This window comes from Pieris rapae, chromosome 7 (assembly GCF_905147795.1).
Source record: "Pieris rapae chromosome 7, ilPieRapa1.1, whole genome shotgun sequence".
NCBI lineage: Eukaryota > Metazoa > Arthropoda > Insecta > Lepidoptera > Pieridae > Pieris > Pieris rapae.
The window spans coordinates 7276832-7299541 of NC_059515.1; the positions used below are offsets into that span (position 1 = coordinate 7276832).

Here is a 22710-nt window from a genome sequence, read left to right on the forward strand (position 1 = left end):
CTAGAGTATAATAGACAATAAATTATATATTATAAAAAAAATTGCACTCTGCTCCTTTTTATCTGATCGTTCTGAATCTTCAGTTCATTACGCTTTCGTAAATTTTTAATATTATACACTATACAGCCGCATTTACCGATCCGGATATAAGATATAATATAAGTGCTTATTACACTATGCGATATTCAGACTGTCTTAGTATGACTGTCTTAAAATCTAATTAGCAAGCTCGCTATTACACTGGACTGAATACCGCATGCTAACTCATTTTTACTCATTTGCAAAGCGTACGTAGTCGGTGACGGATGTCGCCATGTGACTTAAGAAACTACCTTAGAGTAGGAGTTGCCGAGTTTGAATGACTATTAAAATGTTATATTAGTAATTTATATTGTTATATGTAATTTAATAGATACTCCATACTTTCAATATGGCAATAAAAATGGCATGTCTCGGTACAAATCAAGAACAGAACCAGGCTGGCACACTTTAGTATGTTGTCATTAGAGAATCGCAGAAAATTTATTAAAATTTATTGACACATCGTTTGCAGCTAAGATATTCTATAATAAGATTGATTGTCCGAACCGTCTTTCTAAATTTAAGATTCATGTTTGTTTTTATCAATGTATCAGTGTGTCGAGCGTTGGCTAACTTTATCTATAAAACAAACATGTATGAAAGTCTGCTCTGCGACTGCCGCGCGCTGACTGAATGGTTAAGCATGCTAAGTCTTATTACACTACACGATATTCAGCAAGTAAGCAAGTAAGCACAGCCGAACCCATTCGGTCGGTCTAATTAGACAGGCTAACTGGCTAACTCTTATTACATTATGCTAAATCTTAGTAAGACTGTCTGAATATCGTTTGGTGTAATAAGCTCTATAGGCGTCAGTAAGCAAGGTATTCTGGAGATAAATATTCGTTTTATGAGTAGAGTTGAGGAACGAAATTGGAATGGCTGGGATTATATTTTTACAGACGCCTCTAAAATTTGTGTTGATGATTGTGTTGGAGTTGATCTAGTTCAATGGCTACATAAAATAATACACTTTTTTACTGATGATTGTTTTTCTCTTTTAAAAGCTTCATCATATTATCATTACCAGACTCAAAAAGTGCACTACAGACTATTGAAAAGTTTCCTTTCAAATGAAACTTAGTTGTAATATTATTTACCAAATACGTGATCAGTTTTAATATGTTCTCAAAGTAATTACGCCATTATCTTTGCATGGATTCCAAGTTACTGTCACAAAGGAAATAAGAAAGGGAAGGGAAACGGAGATATAGTCCCATACATGAATTATTGTCATGATTTAGCTGCTCTTCCCAAAACCCATCTTTGGGAGTCATGGAATGATTATATATAATTAATATAATCAAACATTATTAATTAGATATCTTCAAGTTATTGCTTTGGAAAGTAACGAGACATGACTATCTAATTATTTCGATAACAATATTAGCGTTTATTTTATATGGTATTTATATTACTTTCATATTATTCGCTATATTCTGTCTATCATTTGCAGGTACACCATTTAGTTGTTCAATTAAATACAACATTATTTGGTAAGAACACTTTAAATTTTTTTATATCATGAAGTGCCATTTAGACGAAGTAGTTTTCTTCAAATATGATAATGATTTTACGTTTTATTTTACTTTTCACGATTCACCCTTTTTGGGCTGTCCCGGGTTCTTTTGAGTATCGGCTTACGGCTACTCACTACTGGCAAGTGGCGACACTGATGACTGAACACTGTAAGTCTTATAATGCCAATGGACTTTGTATCCGGCTAATAAATAAATTAAAAAAATAAACAAGTCCTATACGTCGTACTTCGTAGTCTATACTTCTATACCGGCTTTTTTATAATATCATTTAAAAATTTAAAACTGCATGTATTTTAGATAGTTCGATAGAGGTTTAAATTTTTAGACAACGGAGTGGATATATTTATTGTAATAATTATAATGGGTCTATTACAATTGTGTGAAAAATATTATAATACATCCAATTTATATGAGGTTCTACAAATATCAGAAAAAGCTTCTGAAAATGAAGGTATGGCATAGTTGTTAACAAATAGCTTTGTTATTAGCTAAGACATTACTGTTGGGTATATTCACCTAGATATTTTTGTTTACTTAACAACTATATACAATCTGAATCTCTGAACTGAAACCTCATAATATTAACTAAATCTAATTATTTACAGTTAAGAAAGCTTATCATAAATTATCCCTTAAAGTTCACCCTGATAGAGTGAAGGAAGATGAAAAATTAGAAGCTACAGAAAAATTTAAAGTTTTGGGGGCAGTTCATGCAATCCTTAGTGATAAAGAAAAACGAGAATTATATGACACTACCAAGAGTGTAGATGATGATAATGGCAATGTGGTAGAGGATAGAGATTGGTCAGTGTACTGGAGAGGGTTGTTCAAAAAAATCACTGAGGAAGATATAGTTGCTTATGAAAAAGAATATATCGGTTTGTATTACTTTGGTAGTTTTTTTTAATAGGATAAATATATCTTATAAATGTTTCTTATCTACACATGACTTATGACTTATATCAATTAAACCTGATTGAATATTTTAGGTTCTGAAGAAGAAAGAAAAGATTTAAAAAATGCATATCTAGCTGGTAAGGGGGATTTAGATTATATTGTGGATCACGTCCAATTTGCAAGATCTGAGCAAGAACCCCGACTACGAGGTATTTTAACTGTATGTATAATAATGTAAAAAATTATGTAATTAGATGTAACAAAATTGATATCATAATATATATGATATTTTCATGCAGGATATGATTGATCAAGGAGAAATTCCATCATATAAAATATTTACACATGAGCCAGCAAAAAAGCGTAAGCGTAGACATGCTAAAGAAAATTGTGAGGCACAGGAGGCTGAAGAATATAAAAAGGAGCTGGTTCTTAATTCAGGTATTGTACAAGAGAAAATACAATCAGTTTGAATGGCATAATATTTTAATGTGCATTGTTAACATTTCATAACTTTTTAGGTGAAAATAGTTTGGAGTTGATGATTAAACAAAGACAAGAATCACGGGTTAAACAAATGGATTCATTTCTCGATAATTTGGCTGCAAAATATAGTGAAAATAAACCCAAGACAGTAAAACGAAAAGTAGCATCTAAAGAAACAGCAGCAAAAAAGCGAAGGAAATGAGAATGTAATCAATAAATTTTATTTTCCTATTTGTTTTGCCATTTTGTATTTGACATGATGTAACCAACAAAAATTTCCTCCTTTTTAAGATAATTTCTTAATTATATTTTTTCAGGATTCTCACACTGTATTTATGCATGAGGACCGATTTCTTTACCATTTTAACGCTATAAGACTAATAAAAAATTCAATATTCATTCAGAACTTCTATTTATTTACAATTTTTCAATTAACTAAAAGACCTTTTTGCCCGCCAATCTAAAAATTCATTTAAGTCAACATCAGCATCTGAATCACTTTCACCATTGTCACTTGTTGCATCAACATCTGTTATCTTCTTTTTAGTTTCTTCTTTTTTCAATTCAAGATCCAACACTCTAAAAAAAAATAATGACAATACTCAAGTGAAAGTCGACATTTCTCTGAAGTCAAAATTTACCATTACCATTCTAAAGTTATAATTGGTATAAGGGTAAGATTACGTAAGTAAACACCTAAGTCACCCCGACTCAGAAACAAAACTTAACTATATTCCACATGTCGAAAATGTTTAGCATGTTATATATTTAATACATATATATAAATGTACACAGAGGATTCTAATACATAGTAGTAATACTTGGTACCTAAATCTCTCCTTTATAATTTAAGGCTATTATATAAGTTTGTAGATAAAATTCCAATGCCATTAAATATGAGCAAACATTTTGTTTCTTTTTTCAGATACTTATTATTAACTTATGACGGTATGTATACAAATCCTATTAAAGATGAGTGATATACCCACCTAGACCAATTTCTAATTTGCTCATCAATTTCATCTATTTGTCTTTCAGCAGTTGCTTCTTCCTGTTCACCAGCAATTATCTCAGCAGATGTTGTAGCTTCTTCTTTAATTTCTTTTTGAAACTTATCCCATTCTTCTTCTACTGGATCTTTATACTCAATGTTCCTTGCCTATTAAAATATACAAAACCAATTTATTATAAGAAATTTAATATAAACCTTAATAATTAACTTATAGTAAATGTACATGGCAATATAATATTTATTTCATAAAACAATCTACTATAATTGAGAAAACTCTGGCAATGTTTGCAATAATGTCAATGTCAAATTGCAATGATAGTAACAATCAATTTCAAAACAATTTAGTTATGTCTTTGTTATTAGTTGATATATTTATTTCTTTAGTTGGGATTATTTATATTAAATAATATTATATATATTTTTTTAAACACTGTAAATGTATATGTTAAATGTTAAAAGTTTGTTCTACAGTAATATCAGACAATTTTACATTCAAACAGTAACAGTCTCAACTATGAATCAAACTAAGTTACTGAGTCTTGTACAGTCTTGTATACCTACACTGGATAATAACAAGCACAAAGGTCAAGCAGGCAGAATAGGTATTTTCGGGGGCTCATTAGAATATACTGGTGCACCTTATTTTTCAGGAATAAGTGCCCTAAAAGTAAGTACTGTGTTATAATTCTAATGCATTTAATATTTGTATTAATATATTCAATGCCTTTGATATGGTGATACTTGAAACATCAATAATTTAAAGTATACACTGTTTCAGGTTGGTGCCGACTTGGTTCACATCTTCTGTGCATCACAAGCGGGAACAGTAATAAAATCATATAGCCCTGAGCTAATAGTTCACCCTTTGTTAGATCAGCCCAATGCTATAAACAAGATCACTCCTTGGCTTGAAAGATTACATGTAATTGTGATTGGACCTGGTTTAGGTAGAGATAGTGGGATATTGTCAACAATAAGTGCACTTATAGGTGTAATAAGAGAAATGAAAATTCCATTAGTCATTGATGCTGATGGTTTATATCTTATAACACAAGATCTTAATTTAATTAAAAATTTTACATCATCTGTTATTTTAACCCCAAATAAGATTGAATATGAAAGATTGTCAGATAAAATAAATTTTGCTGGTGGTATAAATGAACTTGGCAATTGTGTAACTGTTTTAAAGAAAGGAAAAACAGATGAAGCTTTAAGTCCTGCTGCTTCTGTTCAATGGCAATATAATGATGGTGGTTCAGGCAGAAGGTGTGGAGGCCAAGGTGATATCTTATCAGGTACTATTGCTACATTCCTCCACTGGATTTTAAGCAATAAAAATGTAACATTTGAAGGAACAGACAAGAATTTACTGGCATCATCTCTTGCATGCTTTGCTGGATCTGTCCTTGTAAGGAGATGCAATGAAAAAGCTTTTAAAATAAAAGGACGAAGTATGTTAGCAAGTGATATGATTCCATTTTTACATGATGCTTTTACTGAATTATATGAAAAAAAGTCTTTATAAATATATACCTATGAAATAAGTGTAATTGCTACAAATAATTAAAATATAAATATAATGAGAAAACATGTTGTCTTAATAAGTAAATTTACAAAATATGTAACAGTATGTAACCTAGTATGTACTACAAACTTAAGTCTTGACTGATTTAAGAATTTTATTTAAATAAAAAATAGACTTTTATAAAGTCCTAAAATTACTTCAAAGTAATTTGTGTAATAATAAATACAAGTTATTATATAATCCAAGAAATTTCATACCTTTGCATCCAATTTAGGATCATCAAAAAACCCCTCTGGAATTGGTTGATCAAATTTTGCTTCTTCTTCAATCTTCTTCTCTTTTATGCTACCATCAGCTGTAATATTAATTTCCATTTTTTTTTAATTAGGGGTATAAGATGGTAACAAAGAATAACAGGCACACATATTGATATGTGGACTACTTTTACACCTATTGTTTAAGAATTTTAAGGATGATGAAAACTGTTTTACTATTGTTTCTTAATGTCAAAATCAATTTACTATTGGACTAATTACACATACATATGACTTGGATTGTTTGGATAACTTTTTACACATCAGAGATTTTCCACATTAATCTATACATACCAATATTTTGCTCAGGTACCAAATTTAAGGGCTTCCTATTAATTTGTTCATCATGATGGGAGTAAATAACAGGAGCATCATTATTGGGCTTCAGCGATGCAAAAACACATTCACCAGAATTTTTTAAAATTCCTTTTATTTTCTTTTCTTGTGGTGCATCTGACAGAGTCGTAGATAATCTTTTCTTAACTTTGCCATCAGTAAAATTTTTGGTCAGTTCTTTGAGTTTTTGGGCCTTTTCAATATTTTCCCTGTGTTGTTTGCTATTTAGATGGACTTGCCATACATGTTCTGATCTTACTATTGATAAACAAAGTATACACTGTAACTGCCCAGCGCTATTGTATTTAGCCAATGGATTTTGAATTTTTACAGGCTTTTTATCTTTATTCTTCCGCTCAATCATTAATTTTCGCATTTCATCTTGAGCTTTTTTCTTATCCAATTGTGATTTAAAAGACATTTCATAGGAGTTATATTATATATAGCTTTATAAAAAAAATGTAATGAAATAAATAATAAAGTAATAACTTAAATTAACATATTTCTCTTAATTTTGAGGTTTTCTTTTTACTATAATATGTATCAATATATAGCTCTGAATATATAAAACTGAAAACAACCCCTTTTATGGCATAACCTTAGTCAGTTTGATGTTTACGATAAATAAAATAATCTAGAAATAAATACGAAATACGAATATATATAGAACTAGATTATATTTTACTAGACTATAATTTAAGCTGTTTGACTTATGGATGACGGAATTCGGAAATATCTAAATTATTCTCATTTCTCACACTACTGTCTTTAGTCGTAATGTCATTTGACAATTGACACATGCTGATGCTTTTTAGCGATTTAAGTGTCTTACATTTAAGTGTATCGTTTTTATCCATTTTTTTTAGAGTCAATTAAGTGCCAACGTAATTTGGCCCTATTATAATAAACAAAATTTATTCAGGAAACTTGATTAGTGTTTCAAATAATGAATATAATATTATAAAAATATGCCTAATCTCATATTCAATCATTTAACATTATGTAAGTTGTGTCACTTTGTGTAAATAAAGGGTGAAAATCCCATACAGGTCGAAACAAAAACAACAAGCAGAAATTATTTATTGTCGATAGTTTCTGTAATTGTGACAAAGGCCCGTGATTGTCCCTATCATTATTCTAAGATTAGGTCTGTTTAGGTTTAGAAGTTGCTTTGTGATTTTTGGGTTAACTACTGGCAGAATCCTTTTGTATTGCCTGCAATCCGTAACCAACGTCGTTGCTGGAGTTCCTCAGATCTGTGGCGAATATATGATCGCTCTTGCGAGAAGGGCAGGGGCAGGAGAATAGACGGGCCAGCAGGCAACATGTCCGAGCCTCTCCTCGCAAGTTCATCGGCAGCATCTTTGCCGAGAGATCCACTATGTTCTTTAATCAACTGTAGGGTAACCCTGTTTGCACTGAGCATTATGACATTGTAATACTTGTTTATTGTATGTCGTTTTGCTTGCTAACGCCATCAGCACAGACGCGCTTTCTGATACAAACTAAAATACAGAAGATATTAACTCTTAGCTGCTGCACGACTCTGGCTGCTTCTGTTAGGGCGACACACTAGCATTGAAAAATCGAGCTGTAGGTACATGCCTACAGTTGAGATCCAGAGAGAATATTCCAGCACCGGAGCCACGTCCTGTTTTTGAGCCATTAGTATATATGCGAAGCTCATTCAGGATCGATCGATCACATTTCTCTTCTCTCATTTGCACATGGTATTTCTTGTTTAATATGTGTTGGTTAACTATCCTATCGTATGGCGCGGCTATTAGAGGTTGGTACTGTTGAGAATTGCTGTGTTTGCGCTGAAATGATTTTTACCCCGTAGATCTTATACCATAAGCCTCATGGCCGCGATTGCTTTTTGCTGTATGTGAAGATCTAGGGTTACGATTTGTAGGGCTAACTATATTGCTGCAGTTGGCGTTGTTTTCATGCAACCGCTTTGGAAGCGTCCAAGTTTCGTTATTGCCGTTTGGAGTTCTGTCCTCGGCCACCAAACCAGGGCTCCGTAAGCTAGCGTTGGCCTTATTACGGCAGTGTAAAGGTATAAGGTTATTTCAGGCAATAAGATCTATTTGATGCCTAGCATCTTTTTATATTGATAAAAGGCGATCGTTGCTTTGTTTAGTTTATGTTCAAGGTGTTTGTCCCATAGCATTTTTCTGTCCAGAATTACACCTAAGTACTTAACGCTTTCCTTCAGTGTTAATTCAGCCTTGAAGAGTTTTGGTAGCCTGTACAGTCCAAGAACTCTTTGGTTTGTTATGATGGTTTGACAGATAGTTCGTGCTGATTGCACCATCTCTCAATTACTGCAATAACTCTAACACTACAATAATGTTACCCGAAGTGTAAACAAAACTCTATAAGATATCTTTCATCATATGCACTGCGAAAACTATTGATGAAAGCTCACACAATATCTATAAAAAACATTTAAAAAATAAATGTATTATGAGACGATCTGCTAGTAACATCAATATCTTATACATATTATATAAATATGTATATCATATTGATGTTAAATGTGTAATGTAGCTGTCTCAGTTATTCTCATGTAAATAATGACATAAGAGTGACTAAGGTTACTATTTTCTCTGCGTTAGATAATAATCTAAGACTTTTAATGTACAAATGAAATTAATTAATTCATATTATGCAATTTTTAATACATAAAATTTCTATACTATATATAATCTATACTAATATTATAAAGAGGAAAGGTTTGATTTTTTGTTTGTTTGTTTGTATGAATTGAATAGGCTCCGAAACTACTTGGCAGATTTGAAAAATTCTTTCACTGTTGGAAAGCTACATCATTCCTGAGTGACATAGGCTATATTTCATTTTCAAAAAAATAGGCATCCTTACTTAACATTTGTTTATTATTTGATACAATTCTAACAGTTGGCGCTGAGTTAAAGGTAGTAGTTTGGCAAGACGACGTTTGCCAGGTCAGCTAGTAATATTATAAAGAGGAAAGGTTTGATTTTTTGTTTGTTTGTATGAATTGAATAGGCTCCGAAACTACTTGGCAGATTTGAAAAATTCTTTCACTGTTGGAAAGCTACATCATTCCTGAGTGACATAGGCTATATTTCATTTTCAAAAAAATAGGCATCCTTACTAAAATTACGATAACATTAACATTTGTTTATTATTTGATACAATTCTAACAGATGGCGCTGAGTTAAAGGTAGTTTAGTTTAGGTCCGTGTCGTGGTACCAACGTTTCACATAAGTTCTACTACGGTTTCCCTTGATTAATTTACTACTATGTAATATAACAAAAACCTTAGCCACAGCAACGCTTGGCCGAGTCTGCTAGTAATACATAAAACTTATACCCTAGTATAGGATAGAGAGATTATCTCATGTAGATCCTTTCAAAAAATAAAGACAATAAATTATAACAATGTCTTAATAATTAATGTTTTCATCAACCAGTGGGCAGTTATATTTACAACATAGATAATATTTGATAACACCCAACGGCTTTTATTTTGAATTTAACCATAGGCAATATTCTAGCTTATCTCAGCTTGTCAGTTTTGATAGTCAGATTCGTGCATTAGCTTTTACAGGCTTTATTTTTCAGGGATATTAAGTTTAATCCTCGGTGTATAGTATTTGCATAACCTTCTTATATTGTAATTAATTATGTTTAAAAAGTGAAGCGTTCATAAATAAGGCAAGGAATATTATTAATTTTTAATTTGTTTTTCACCAGTGATGTGATCATTACAGTAGTTAAGACTATCCAAATTTGTTTTTATCCCAAATTATCGTGATTTTTGGGCTCTTTTTTACAGTGAGGATGGACATCGATGTAAGTAAAGAGAATATTCAACCTTTGAGGGGTGGAAGGAACGCCTTACAATTAGGTGCTGCACTACAAGCTCAATCAGATGTTGACGCTCAGAAGCTGCTGCAGCAACAAAAAGAGTAAGTAAAATTAGGCGTTTATCTTTTCAATAAAAGTCTAAATATTTGTGTAATTGATATACCTTTTTTTAAAAAAAATATTGCTTTTTTTTAAATTTCAATATTAAGAATTGTTGCAAAAGAAGCATTGTTTCTAAATACATAGTTATATTATGAATTGTCATATAGTTGATGTGTTGTCTGATACAATTTAAATTTTAATAATTTTTTTGTAGTGAACATGAAGCAGCAATTAGGCAATATCAAGGCCCAGATCCTTTAGATCCGTGGTTCAACTATATCCAATGGGTTGAACAAGCTTATCCCAAACATGGCCATGAAGGTCACATGGATAAGTTAATTAAAGATTGCTTACAGTTATTTGAGAGAGAAGAAGCATATTTCCAAGACCGAAGACTAGTTAAGTTGTGGATAAAATATGTAAGTTATAACTATATTATTTCAGTTCTGAAAATAATATATTTTGATATATTACAACTTTCATCACATTTTGTAGATTGACTCATTGTCAAATCCAATGGAAATATATCAGAGACTTTACAACATGGGCCTTGGTGTTGAATGTTCTGAGTTTTATAGAGCATGGGCTTGCTATTGTGAAGAGTCTGGAGATTTTAAAAAAGCAAATCAAGTGTATATGCTAGGACTGCATGCCAAAGCTCAGCCTTTAGACGAACTTGAGCAGGCTCATATGTAAGTACACTTGTTAGAAGAGATACTATGGAGTATAAGAGTAACTTATTCTTATTGTAATATACACAAAACTGACCTGAAATTTGAGTCTAGTTGTGGAAATTGAGCCCACCTACCTAACCAACCAACCAACCTACCAAACCAACTAATATTAGCAGTGTTGGCCTAGTGGCTTCATTGTGCAAATGGACTTTCTTTCTATGTGTGCTTATATTATGTGTATTAAAAATTTGCTGGACTGATTAAGGAAAACATTGTGAGGAAACTGACCAAAATGTCGACGACGTGTGTGAGGCACTAGAGCTGATCACCTACTTGCCTATTAGATTTAAAAATTATCATGAAACAGATTCAGAAATCTGAGGCTAGGACCTAAAGAGGTTGTAGCGCCACTGATTTAATTTTTTTAACAAAATAATTTAAAGTTGTTATGTAATGCAAAAAAATGAATTTACTACAAAGATATAAATGGTATGGCATAGTCTCTTGGGATAGTAAAATAATTTTACAGCACTATGGAAAACTTATTTACATTACAGATGTAATACTGACCTTTCAATAATGATTGAAACTTTCAAATTTAAACTGTCATGTATCAAGACTTCAGTTCTTTTTAAGCTTAAACTGATTGAAATATTAATTGTTGGACAGTTATCATCACCTAAATATCAGAAGCAATTGGAATAAGAAAAACATAATTTCTTACAATTGCTGTTTTTATTGTTAAAGTAATAAGAAGTAAGAATTCTTATAACTTTTTATGTTTTTTAGGAATTTCCAGTTATTTTATGCCCAAAGAATGTTGCATGATGATTCACCAACTAAAAGGAAGGCAGCCTCTGCACTTGCAGAGACAAGGCTGGCTCTCACATCTTTAAAGTCCTTTAAAAGGCGTAATATAGCAGCAGCACCAATACAGCGAGTGGGTGACAATATTAAGAGCATAGTACCAGGAACTTTAAGGCAACAAGGTCATGATGGAAGGCATCAAACACAAAATGTCATGGTTAATGTTTATGAGGTTTGTAGTATTTTATATAAAAAATGCAACTGTTAATAAAGATTATTATTACAAGTTTTACAAAATGTGTGTAATGAATTTTGCTTTCAGTAAATCTAAATTGTCATTTTAATAAATAATGCATTTCATGATATTTTCTAACATTGGATATTTGGATTTGTCATCAACATAGAATTGAGGACAAAATTAATATACCTTTATATTAACTTAGCAAAATCATGAATTTTAAAATGTGCATCACATTGTCTTAATAACTATTTAGATACATACATTTATTGTAATTCCATATTATATTATGTTTAAATGTTGAATATTAGTATACTGATAATGCTTAAATATACTATAATTGTATAAAATGCCTCGTAAACTAAATACAGTGCAGTGAAATTTCAACAAATATTTTATTTACATTTACTAGTAATTTCTCAGTTTGTTATGTAAGCGTGAAGAAATATGACTTTAATGGTAATTCATCTTTATTGGTTTTGGTTCAGACCTACCTCCATAAGATACCTTTTTACATAAAGTAGATTTGGAAATCCTATAATAATAATCAATAACTAATCCTATAATATAATAATAATCCTGGTTTTACCTATTTGAATCAACATGAACAATTATCGAATAATTTCGTTTTTAATAGAGTGAACAAAGATCCAATCAAAGTGCATTGGAAGACTGATATATTTTAATGAAATATGTAGGTTTATAGTACATTTTAAGTAACTCCAGTTTTACCACAACTTCTTCATATTAAAAATAAAATTAATCTCATATTCTCACGGTACTTGGGCTCAGTTGGGCAGGTAAATGTGGCAGTTTTTTATCAATCAGTACGATAAAAAATTACCTGTGTTTTGGGATTCGCTGAAATAGATTACCTCTGTAATTTTAATAAATATAACATTAGGATGCGCCATCGACATCACGTGAAGCGGTGCCTGTCAGTGAAGATCCAGGACTCGCCTCTCTGCTTCAAGCAAATAACGTGGAAAATGAAAAAGAAGTTGGAATGTGGACGAACCCTAAGACTAAAATGGTACACTCTAATATTGTACCGCATCAGCCTTTGCCGTTTACACGTAAGTTAACAAGTAACACACTATGTTAAGTTTTTATGATATAATTGTTTGTATTAAACAGTTTGTTCGTCCTGTCAGCTAAAATGTGTGTAGTGTACACACGTAAGAAGTGAAACTTCTTTATTACCTTTTTTTCGAAAAATGATCTACTATATGCAACAATAAATAGTTATAAAATAAAATATGTTTATTTTAGAATACACGGTACAGGTATCACTTATTCCTCGTCATTCAATTACAATGGGCATCCCTACTCATCGGCAAAGAAGACAGGTGTAGACTGTAGGCCTTATTTATACGATCTTGTTTATTAAATTCTAATTCATGCCAAACCATGGCATGGAATACATAGATTTGAAATCTATATACCCAAGTATTGTGTATTCTACAAAGTTGTACAGTTCAGAATTTTTTGCAGCCTATGAAGACTCAAATGACGAGTTGCGGTTGCCTGCTAATTATCTGCCTTATTGCGTGGACGACTTAGTATTCAACGTGCCTCTATGCGTACCTGATCCCCCAGACCCGACTAAAATACCATGTTATAACAAAGTTGAGGTAAGAATAACATCTGTTTTCATTCATACTCAAACTAACTTTATCCATAACCAGTACACTTATTCATAAGTATATATAGTGTTGCGGTCGGGGATGTTAATAGAATAGATGTTAAATTGAGTCTTAATTTCGTTTACTTCGGTTTCGCAATGCAAAGGTAAGTGGGCAAGAAGAACTGGCAACACTGCGCCACTCTTTTTAATCGCCAAGTTTTGAATCATACAAATTGTTTGATCTGGACCAAATCGATCCCAATGATAAGAATTAATTAAATAATCATCAATTGTGTAAAATCTTTGTTATTTACGTTTAACGAGAGTTTGAATTTATTCAATGATAATAAATAATTCTCTACCATCGCTTGGGAGTAGTAAAAACGAATACAAATTAGGGATACTCCATACAAGGAGTGGTATATGTTCTGGAGTCTAGTTAGTCGTACGCTTAAATTGCTGTTTCGAATATTATACTGGTGAAAATCATAATTTGTCTTTAAATCGTTAATATTTTTGTACATACAACAAGGCTTCAAGAATATATTGACCAGATAGTGTTATATTATATATTTAATTCCATAAACATATTCCGTCATTATTATTTCCATAATCATACTAATAATAAATTCTTAAGTCATGAAAGTGATACATAATATGGATCGATTACAAAATATATTATTATCAAAAACCTATAACTTAAGAACTCCCTTATTACAGTGCCAAAAATGTATAAACCTAAATCAGACAAATATCTTGTCTTGTTATTTATTTGCAAAGTTATACATTACAGGTGTATGTAGGTGATAAGGAATATAGTTTAGAAGAAATTCGATCGAGAAAATTCGATTTAGAGAAAAAATTCCGACCTGTTCAAGAAGCTGAAGAAAGACAAAACGAAAATACAAATGAGTCGTTTATGCAATGTAGTGCCTTGGAGACATTAGCGAATTGCGCTTTGGACAGTGAACATGATCATATGTCTCAGCTTATGCCCCTACAGATACCCTCTCTCCAGAATGTTAAAGTCAACTCCATACATTCACCGGGAGAGCCCAAAGTACTAGTCAACCTCGATTCAAAGGAACTAAGTAATCATGAAAGTAAAAAGGAGGAAAAATACGATAAAGATAATCAAATGGATGAGGCGGAATACAATGCTACGAATTACTCCAAAAACAATTTGATGGAGGAGTTCAATAGGAGTCTAATGGGTAATTTATTGGGAGATTCGGTGACAGTGAACACGAAAGAAGCGAGATGGGAGTTGAGGAACATCTTCAATGATAATAATGGTATGTTAAATTCTTTACTGCTACTTTAGTACTTCTCTGCAATGTATATAGAGAAATTTTAGTATTGGAAAAACATTCATGTTTTATAGAATTTAATTTCTTATGAATAGATTTGACATTTTGAGTAATTGTCTATTTGTTGGTCACTGTATAGAACTTTGACTTGAAGGTGAATTTATTTTAAAGTTTTAGAACCATCAATGGTTCAGCCAGTGGTACAACAATTTGAAGTTCCAAAATTCGACATTCACGAAGACAGATCCATAACTATGGCGTTGAATACTAAAAAGAATTACGATACAAATGATTCTCCCGATTTGCCAAATGACAAGGAAAATGATAAAAAATTTGCACCTCCTACACCCAGTGTGCCTCAGGTAAAATAAATTAGCATTATTATAAATAAAAAAAAACGGATTAGAAAAACTCCCTATATAATTCCACTTGTATGTAAATTGTAATGTAGATAAAAAAAATTACATTAGGTTTAGGTAATCTGTAGAAAAGGCAGTATTATACCCATTTATATAGAAACAACTTAAATCAGTCTTCTTTTATAAATCTAAATTAATAATTAAACAAAAGTTGCGAAAATTTTAGTTAATTTAAGAAGAAAATATATTTAACACTGCACATTTTCATGCACAGAATTCCCTCTCTTTTCCAATTTATGAACTTTCCTCAACTTATTACTGTAATGATCTAGTGTTAGGAGGCAATATAGACCCCTAGAGATCAGATTTAAATGTGTTCATTTTCTCACTGGACGATATTTATAAATCTATTTTATGACTAAAAACAATACCATTTTAAGAAAAATATTCAAAGTCTAGATGAAGAGTTAATATGACTCGCGTGTGTCAAAGTTTAATGTGTTGTTATATTTTTATTCTGACAATATACAGAACAACAGTTTTGTACTTTGTAAATAGGTTTATTTCAGAGCTTTATCATTATTATAGGCTAACAAAACCGCATACTATGAAGAACCTTCCTGCACCCAAGTGTTCAATTTCAATGTGAATGACGCGAGTACACCAAACATGTCTCAGTTCAAAAAACCTATCAGTTGCATAGATTCAAGCAAATTTTCCATGACAAAGTTTAATATTGACGAAAGTGCTATGGACCAAGATCACAAAAGGGAAGATTTGAAACCGGATCAGCATTTGACAGTTGATAACCAAGGGGTTGGTTTATCAGTGATTATGGAAGCTACGCGGGAATACAACAGGTAAGAGAAGAATATAAGAAGAAAGTGGCCTATTATTATTATAAAATTCTAGTGAATAAGTTGGTTTTGTTATCTGTTTATTGTGTTATTGCTCTTACGGTGAAGGAAATCGTCGTGAGGAAACCGACATGTCTTAGACCCAAGAATCGAATCGAAGGCACAGGAGGCTGATCACCTACTCTCCTAATATATTGAAAATTATTATGTAATAGTTTCAGAAATTTGAGGCCCAGACCTAATGAGGTTGTAGCACCACTGATTTATTTAAATTAATTTTTGTTCATTGTAAACTGAAATGTAGACACAAATTTGAGTTTGTGTTATTGGACTCTAGTGGGTCGAGTGTGTTCCTCCCACCTTGAGTAGTGGGTGCAAATCAACGGTTTAATTTATCTGTGATGATGATGTGAAGAAATTAGGTTTTAGGTATAAGAATTGTTGCGTGTAACTACTTACCTTAATGAATTAAAATTAATTTAATTTGAAACCACGACCTAGATATTGCAGAGCTTTAAATTTAAGCTTTCTTTATCGTAATTTTTAGCAAATCTGGATCAAGCTCATCCGGGCAATCTACAAGAGGAAACTTTACCGGTTACACAACAAACTATGACTCAATGTATAATAATGACCCTATGCAGCAGAACAGCAAACGAGTATCTTTAGCTTCTCAAGCCAGATTGCCCAACGGACAATTCAGAAGTGCTCCCCAAAAACCCCAGGAAAAACAAACTGCAGTGCCTTATCATACACAAGATCAACAGTATCAAAAACAAGTACAAAATCAATACAATGGATATAATTCACAAACATCAATGCAACAATACCCACAAAACTACAGCTATCAACACCAACAAGCTTATAATAGCCAAGTTATCAATCAGCCACAGATCCAAGGCTATGGAAGTCCCGTATATCACAGTCCTCAGCATCCTGGTATGCAAAGTCCTCACGATGTCAATGCTGCACAGTCTGTTCCTCCCGGATTTCAAAGCCCCACATATTCCAACCAGGGCTATAGAAGCCCGGGTCACGCTATGATGAGTCCCCAAAACCCTTATCCTGGCCGCCAGGAGTTTTATCCAAATCAACCCGAAAGACAGAGTTATGCAACTCAACAAGCCATCTATCAAAGCCCAACTCAGCAGCCTCAGTATCAAAACCCTCAGTATTATCAAAGACCTAGTCAACTTCCTCAGAGCCAAGCGTATAGCCAAAACTACATGCACGCTCAATATAGTACGGCTAATATGTACTCTAATACCAATCAAACGAATAGTCCCAATTATAGTACAGTCCAAAGTCCATATCGACAGCCTCCTAAACATACGGAAAATCAAAGTTTCAGCATGCCTCAATCAAATCAATCTTTTCAAATATACCAAAGCCCTCAGCAATCACAACATAACTATAGAAATACCTCCGCACATAACCATTCTCAGGGTTCTTATGATGTGCAAATGAGACATGAAAATTTGGCAAATGCCGACGAAAGTGGCAAAAATAAAAGTCAACCTCCAAATAAGTGTCCACCAACAGCAAGAAACGTCAAGCAAGAACAACCAAGCGCTAAGATCGAACAAAAGTCTCCGGACGCTGGGTTCTCTAATCAGTTTCTCCACTTCATTACAAATAGAAATGAACCCAAAGATAATGCTAATACTCCTAAATTTACTAATAGTCCAAGTATCTCGCAAAAGATGCATAAAAACCTCTATGTGTCGAGTCCAGAACAGGCTCAAATACCACCTTCTTCTGGTCTATCCGACTCCGATAGTAAAGACGGGATGACTGCGCAGTCGGCTACTCCTATACAATCTGCGAAAATTTCACATACGGTTGACAAAAGTAAAGATGTCTCCAAACGTCAGTTGGACTTCGAACATCGTGTAGACATTCACTCGGAAGACAGCAGAGATTCTGTTAACAAAGATGGCCGATACGTTGGGTCACGACAATCTGATTATGGTATGGATGTTGATAGCGAAAATAGTATGGACTGCATTCCATATAAATCTAATCATTCCATATCTATGGTCTCTACTTCTGACATATCTCGACCAGCTGATATTGAATTTCCTAAAGTAATTGATCCATTTAATAAGAAAATCCTGTCTTCTTTGCTTGAATATGTCAAGTTCCCAAACAAAACCCATGCCGAAGGTTATAATGAAGTAAGATCTATACCTAAACTTCAGTTAGCGACTTTAGTTACTGTTGGTGGAAGCAAGTTTTCCATTGAAAAACAGTTGGGAAAAGGCAATTACGGCGCAGTATTCCTATGCCTAGACATCAACAGTAACAAATCGGTTGCCGTGAAATATCAGAAACCAAGCCGGCCCTGGGAATTCTATATTTGCCAAGAAATAAAGGCTAGAATAAAAAATCCATTCATGGTAAGTAAATATTAAATTAACAATTTCTAGTATTTTGTACAAAACTTCTTCCAGAAGTATATTATTATCTAGTCAGATTTTAATGCTGATGAATCGATAAACATCACATTTATGTAAATTATATTTTATAATTCTATCTCTTATTATAATTCTGTGTATTTACAGCTTCCAGGTTACATGGATATTAGCACAGCATTTCTTGGAGATAATGCAAGTTTGTTTGTATCTGAATATTCTAAATATGGATCCCTACTAGATGTGGCCAATAAAGTTCGCGTAGCTACCTCGAAATGTATTAATGAGCTTATAGTTATATTATTTACGGCTGAAATGCTATCTATAGTACATTATCTTCACAAGGCGCAGATTATACATGCTGATATTAAGCCAGACAACTTTTTGTTAATGAAAATGTAAGTATTTGTTCAACTCAAAGTTTTATAATTAGCATGCAAAATATAATAATTAGACAAGCAATCAAAAATACATTGGACTGCTGTCGCGTTTCACGGACGAAGTAGAACTCTTTGTTCAAAGATTTTCCTGCGCTTTTTACACTTTAGATAATAAACAAAAAAAAGATTGACTTGACTAGACAAGAATTCAGGTGCCACTAGGTACATGGTTTAAGTTATTTAAAAAGTCGTACTTATGTAGTGAAAGTAAACAACACCAATAGCTAAGTAGTTTAAGTAACAGTAGGCACCGGCCAAGGCTCGGTCAACCTCACCTAATCCTATTACATATATAACCTCCAAATGCAAATCCTCAAAATATATTTGTATACGACTTTTTAAATACGGCCCATAAAAATTAAACTAATTTAATGTCTTCTACCTGAGCGCTTTTTTTATAGATGACATAAAAAACACAGACCCGAGTGGTAACGCAAGATCGGCATCGGTTTGGTTAAATAAATCTCTAATGTATTGATTTAAAACTTTACATAACATGTATATTTTATTTGCAGACCAACTCAAGAATGGCGAACTCCATCACTGCAGTTAATAGATTTTGGATGTGCAATAGATATGTCTCTTTTCCCAGAGGACACAACATTTAGAGAGGTCAGTTAATTTTAATATCTTGGGTAAAGATGTTTGCTCTGAAGTATAAAATATATAAGATATCATGTATTAGCGCGACATACTGTTTGTCAAAATGTAATTCAGCCTATGTCTTTTATATGCCAGATTATCTAACTTATATTTACAGGTTATCGCAACCGAAGGCTTCACTTGTACTGAAATGAGAGAAGGAAAGCCATGGACATATCAAACAGATTTGTACTGTCTAGCTGGCACTATACATGTTATATTAATGGGTAGCTACATGAAGGTGGCCAATCGTCTTGGGCAGTGGAATATTGATAAAAAATTACCAAGGTAAAAACATAAAAATAAAATAAAATATGTTAAACATTTCTTATTCTATATACATTTTATTTATTATTGTACATTATGACTATTGAATTTTACTCTTAATTACTAAAGGCTTTGAGTGAATGTAGCACTTCAGAATTAAGATCAACCAACATTAATATTTTCTAAAATAGAATTAATATATTAAAATAATTTTCAGGTACATGAAAGTAAGTTTATGGGATAAGATATTTACAACGCTACTAAATGTGCCTGATTGTAATAACCTACCAGATCTAATGGATCTTAAAGAGAATATCTTGAATGAAATAGACAATGTGAGCTTTCATCTCCGCACCTTTGCTAATGTGCTTAAGTCAAGGTAAAACAAAATAGGATATAAAATTGTATTTATTGCATTTAGGAGTAACAATTGTAATTCTATATAAAAACATTATGTTCAATTAATTCCATGTGGAAATTGCAAGATCTATATATTATATGAACTGTTTCTATCAAAAGCAATAAGAATCTAAAGGAAAAATTTGTTTGTTGTTTAATTAAATGTGATATCTTATTTTGTCTTTGTTGGTGTATATGGATGGAATCTTGGCTTAGCTCTTGATAGCTGATTGTTGAAACATTACTTAGGTTTCACTTATTTTTGTAAACTTGTGCACATTATAATTTTAATTTGATTGACAAATAATAAACAACACATGTTAAACAATTGTTTTATTTATCCTATAAAACATAGTCATTTTTCTTAGTTTAACATTTGAATAATAACATTCAGAAGCTGAAAAAATATATAATACAGCATATTAGAAACACGTCACACTGTCATGTTTTTTTAATTAATCTATTCTTTTTTCGCTCTTGATACTCTTGGACATTGTCAAACTTCCGCTTAAACAAAATCTTAATGTTTTGTTCTAAGTCAATTTTTACATCTATTTTAGTATTGTTAAACATTTCTATTGTTTGTGATTCATTAATAGCAATATTATTATCAGAATTAGTGATATCATATTTAATTAATATATTATTGCTACTGTTAAACACATACAGTGCTGTATTAAAAAGATGTATACAATTAAAGGAATCTTTTAATTGTAATGTTCTTGTAAGTTTATAATGGAATTGGACACCAGTCTGTATAGTATATATAAGCAAATCATTACATGAATAAATTGAAATAGCTACTAAACTAGTATTTTCATTAAGTTTTGAGGTTGTAAAATGGATTATAGGAAGGCTTTCTACTTCAATACCATCTTCATCCATAATTTTTTTGAATTCTTCCTCAAGTCTTGAATCACTTAAATATTTTTTTGTGTTAATTGTACAAGTGCAATGTCCAGTAACATAGTCCCAACACTTAACAGTTCCATCACCAGATGCACTTAATAGATATTTATTGTTGTGGGGCAGAAATTCAATGTGATTTACATATTCCTTATGTCCTAGACAGTATGTTTGTATATTATATGTGTTAGGATAGCATGAAACCCTTATTTTTTCATCTCTATCAGCTGATATGAGATAATTTCCATCTTGACTTTGTAAAACATTCAAGAGAAAACTTAAATGTCCCAGAAGCTTAACACCACTGTCATTTTTTAATATATCATAAAATAAAACATCTCCAGTTTTGTCTGCTACAAAAATATGAGAGTTTTCGGCTCCAAATCTGATTTTACTTGCGCTTCTTGGCAATACAAATAGATTAACACGATCAAAGGAAGGAAGTTTATAGATCGTAAGATTCTTATCCGAAGTCAATGTCGCTAAGTATTCATTATTATTGGAAATAGCTAAATCACATACTGAATTATTGGAGTCAGGGGAATCTTCAATAGATATTATTTTGTGATTATGATTAATTAAACAATCAATAAAACTACCTTTTGCAGCAACTATGATATTATCTGCTACTAATAAACAATCCATCTTAGAAGTAATTACAAACAAACAAAGCGCAAAATGAAATTTTTAAATCATAGATTTCAAAATGCTGAAAGTCTCGCAAGTTTTACGCTGAAAATATTTAAATGGTCAATACTCAATTGATAATAATCAATTCCCACGTTATTTTAGGTTAGTAATTCTCAAACTCATTTTGAAATTTGATTTTTAAACAATTGTCAGAATGCATAGTGCATACAATTGAATTCAGCACCACAGTATAGAATAGGTACATGCTATATGACACTTATATTCCCCATATTTTTGTACGCAGCCGAAAGGTGGACATTGCGAGATGTGGAAAGGCAGAAAATAGACGCTCTCGAAATGTGGTGCTGGAATAGAACATTTGGGAAGCAGCGTCTATTTTCAACAGTACAATCTCACATCCTTACATTCTTCGGACACGTATCTCGGCGTAGTGATCAGTCCATAAAAGGCCTTGTCGACCAGGGGAAGGTGGCGCGGCAGGTCACCTACACGTGAGACTGATCAGATTAAGTCTGCCGTAGGAGAATTACTGAATCAGTGAAGTAGGATGATCTCCAATAGGCCTCGATGGCGAACGTCGTATGCGCATCATATCTGCGCCTTCTATTACCACATAGCAATCACGACCGCTCTGTCAAGAGGGTACCGAATAAGAAGAGAAGATATGGTATATAGTCTATAGACAAGTGGCACCTTTACTCAATAGAATACTAATATTTTTCTCAATCATTGCGTGATCAGATAACTTGTGTTACTTGTCTCATGTTCGCCTATAGCATTTTTGTGAAGTCAGTTAAAACTTAAAAGGCAGTCATATTGGGTAAAGCAGATAAAAAATAAAACAGTTAATCATGCGATATGTGTTTATTTTTAATTTTTTGTAAAATGTCATAAATGAAGTAATGGTAAAGTCTGCGCTGACGTATATTCTAGGGATGGCGATTCTTTACGAAAAAGATCGAT

General features: G+C 32.2%; 5 protein-coding genes across 7 annotated transcripts; 3 read left to right on the plus strand and 2 right to left on the minus strand.

Moving 5' to 3' along the window:
• The first annotated feature begins 1824 nt into the window (after positions 1-1824).
• LOC110996941 (dnaJ homolog subfamily C member 9) lies at positions 1825-3402 on the plus strand. Of its 2 annotated transcripts, XM_022264847.2 has the most exons (6): positions 1825-2073; positions 2228-2500; positions 2612-2739; positions 2819-2960; positions 3041-3211; positions 3323-3402. In XM_022264847.2, exons 1-5 carry the CDS (start codon positions 1983-1985, stop codon positions 3205-3207), a joined length of 801 nt encoding a protein of 266 aa, XP_022120539.2. In that variant the 5' UTR covers positions 1825-1982; the 3' UTR covers positions 3208-3211; positions 3323-3402. The 2 variants fall into 2 exon arrangements, with proteins under 2 accessions (XP_022120539.2, XP_022120538.2); XM_022264846.2 differs by lacking the exon at positions 3323-3402 and having other exon boundaries at positions 3041-3286.
• A 1-nt stretch (position 3403) lies between these two features.
• Positions 3404-6918, minus strand: LOC110996939 (zinc finger protein 830). Its single transcript, XM_022264845.2, has 4 exons — positions 6151-6918; positions 5800-5897; positions 3995-4164; positions 3404-3584 (listed from the first exon to the last, which is right to left on the minus strand). The coding sequence occupies exons 1-4, from the start codon at positions 6611-6613 to the stop codon at positions 3437-3439; spliced, it is 879 nt and encodes a 292-aa protein (XP_022120537.1). The 5' UTR covers positions 6614-6918; the 3' UTR covers positions 3404-3436.
• Positions 4378-5590, plus strand: LOC110996938 (ATP-dependent (S)-NAD(P)H-hydrate dehydratase). The gene is made up of 2 exons (XM_022264844.2): positions 4378-4684; positions 4796-5590. The coding sequence occupies exons 1-2, from the start codon at positions 4454-4456 to the stop codon at positions 5540-5542; spliced, it is 978 nt and encodes a 325-aa protein (XP_022120536.2). The 5' UTR covers positions 4378-4453; the 3' UTR covers positions 5543-5590.
• Positions 6919-9764: 2846 nt separating the features above from the next.
• LOC110996936 lies at positions 9765-20515 on the plus strand. Of its 2 annotated transcripts, none has more exons than XM_022264841.2 (15): positions 9765-9901; positions 10023-10155; positions 10371-10575; positions 10652-10848; positions 11620-11869; positions 12780-12951; positions 13370-13509; positions 14296-14797; positions 14984-15174; positions 15760-16031; positions 16576-18427; positions 18593-18840; positions 19398-19494; positions 19643-19812; positions 20009-20515. In XM_022264841.2, the coding sequence occupies exons 2-15, from the start codon at positions 10028-10030 to the stop codon at positions 20172-20174; spliced, it is 4590 nt and encodes a 1529-aa protein (XP_022120533.2). In that variant the 5' UTR covers positions 9765-9901; positions 10023-10027; the 3' UTR covers positions 20175-20515. The 2 variants fall into 2 exon arrangements, with proteins under 2 accessions (XP_022120533.2, XP_022120534.2); XM_022264842.2 differs by having other exon boundaries at positions 14990-15174.
• On the minus strand, positions 20509-21940 carry LOC110996937 (tRNA (guanine-N(7)-)-methyltransferase non-catalytic subunit wuho). The gene has a single exon (XM_022264843.2). The coding sequence runs from the start codon at positions 21739-21741 to the stop codon at positions 20632-20634; it is 1110 nt and encodes a 369-aa protein (XP_022120535.2). The 5' UTR covers positions 21742-21940; the 3' UTR covers positions 20509-20631.
• Positions 21941-22710: the final 770 nt, after the last annotated feature.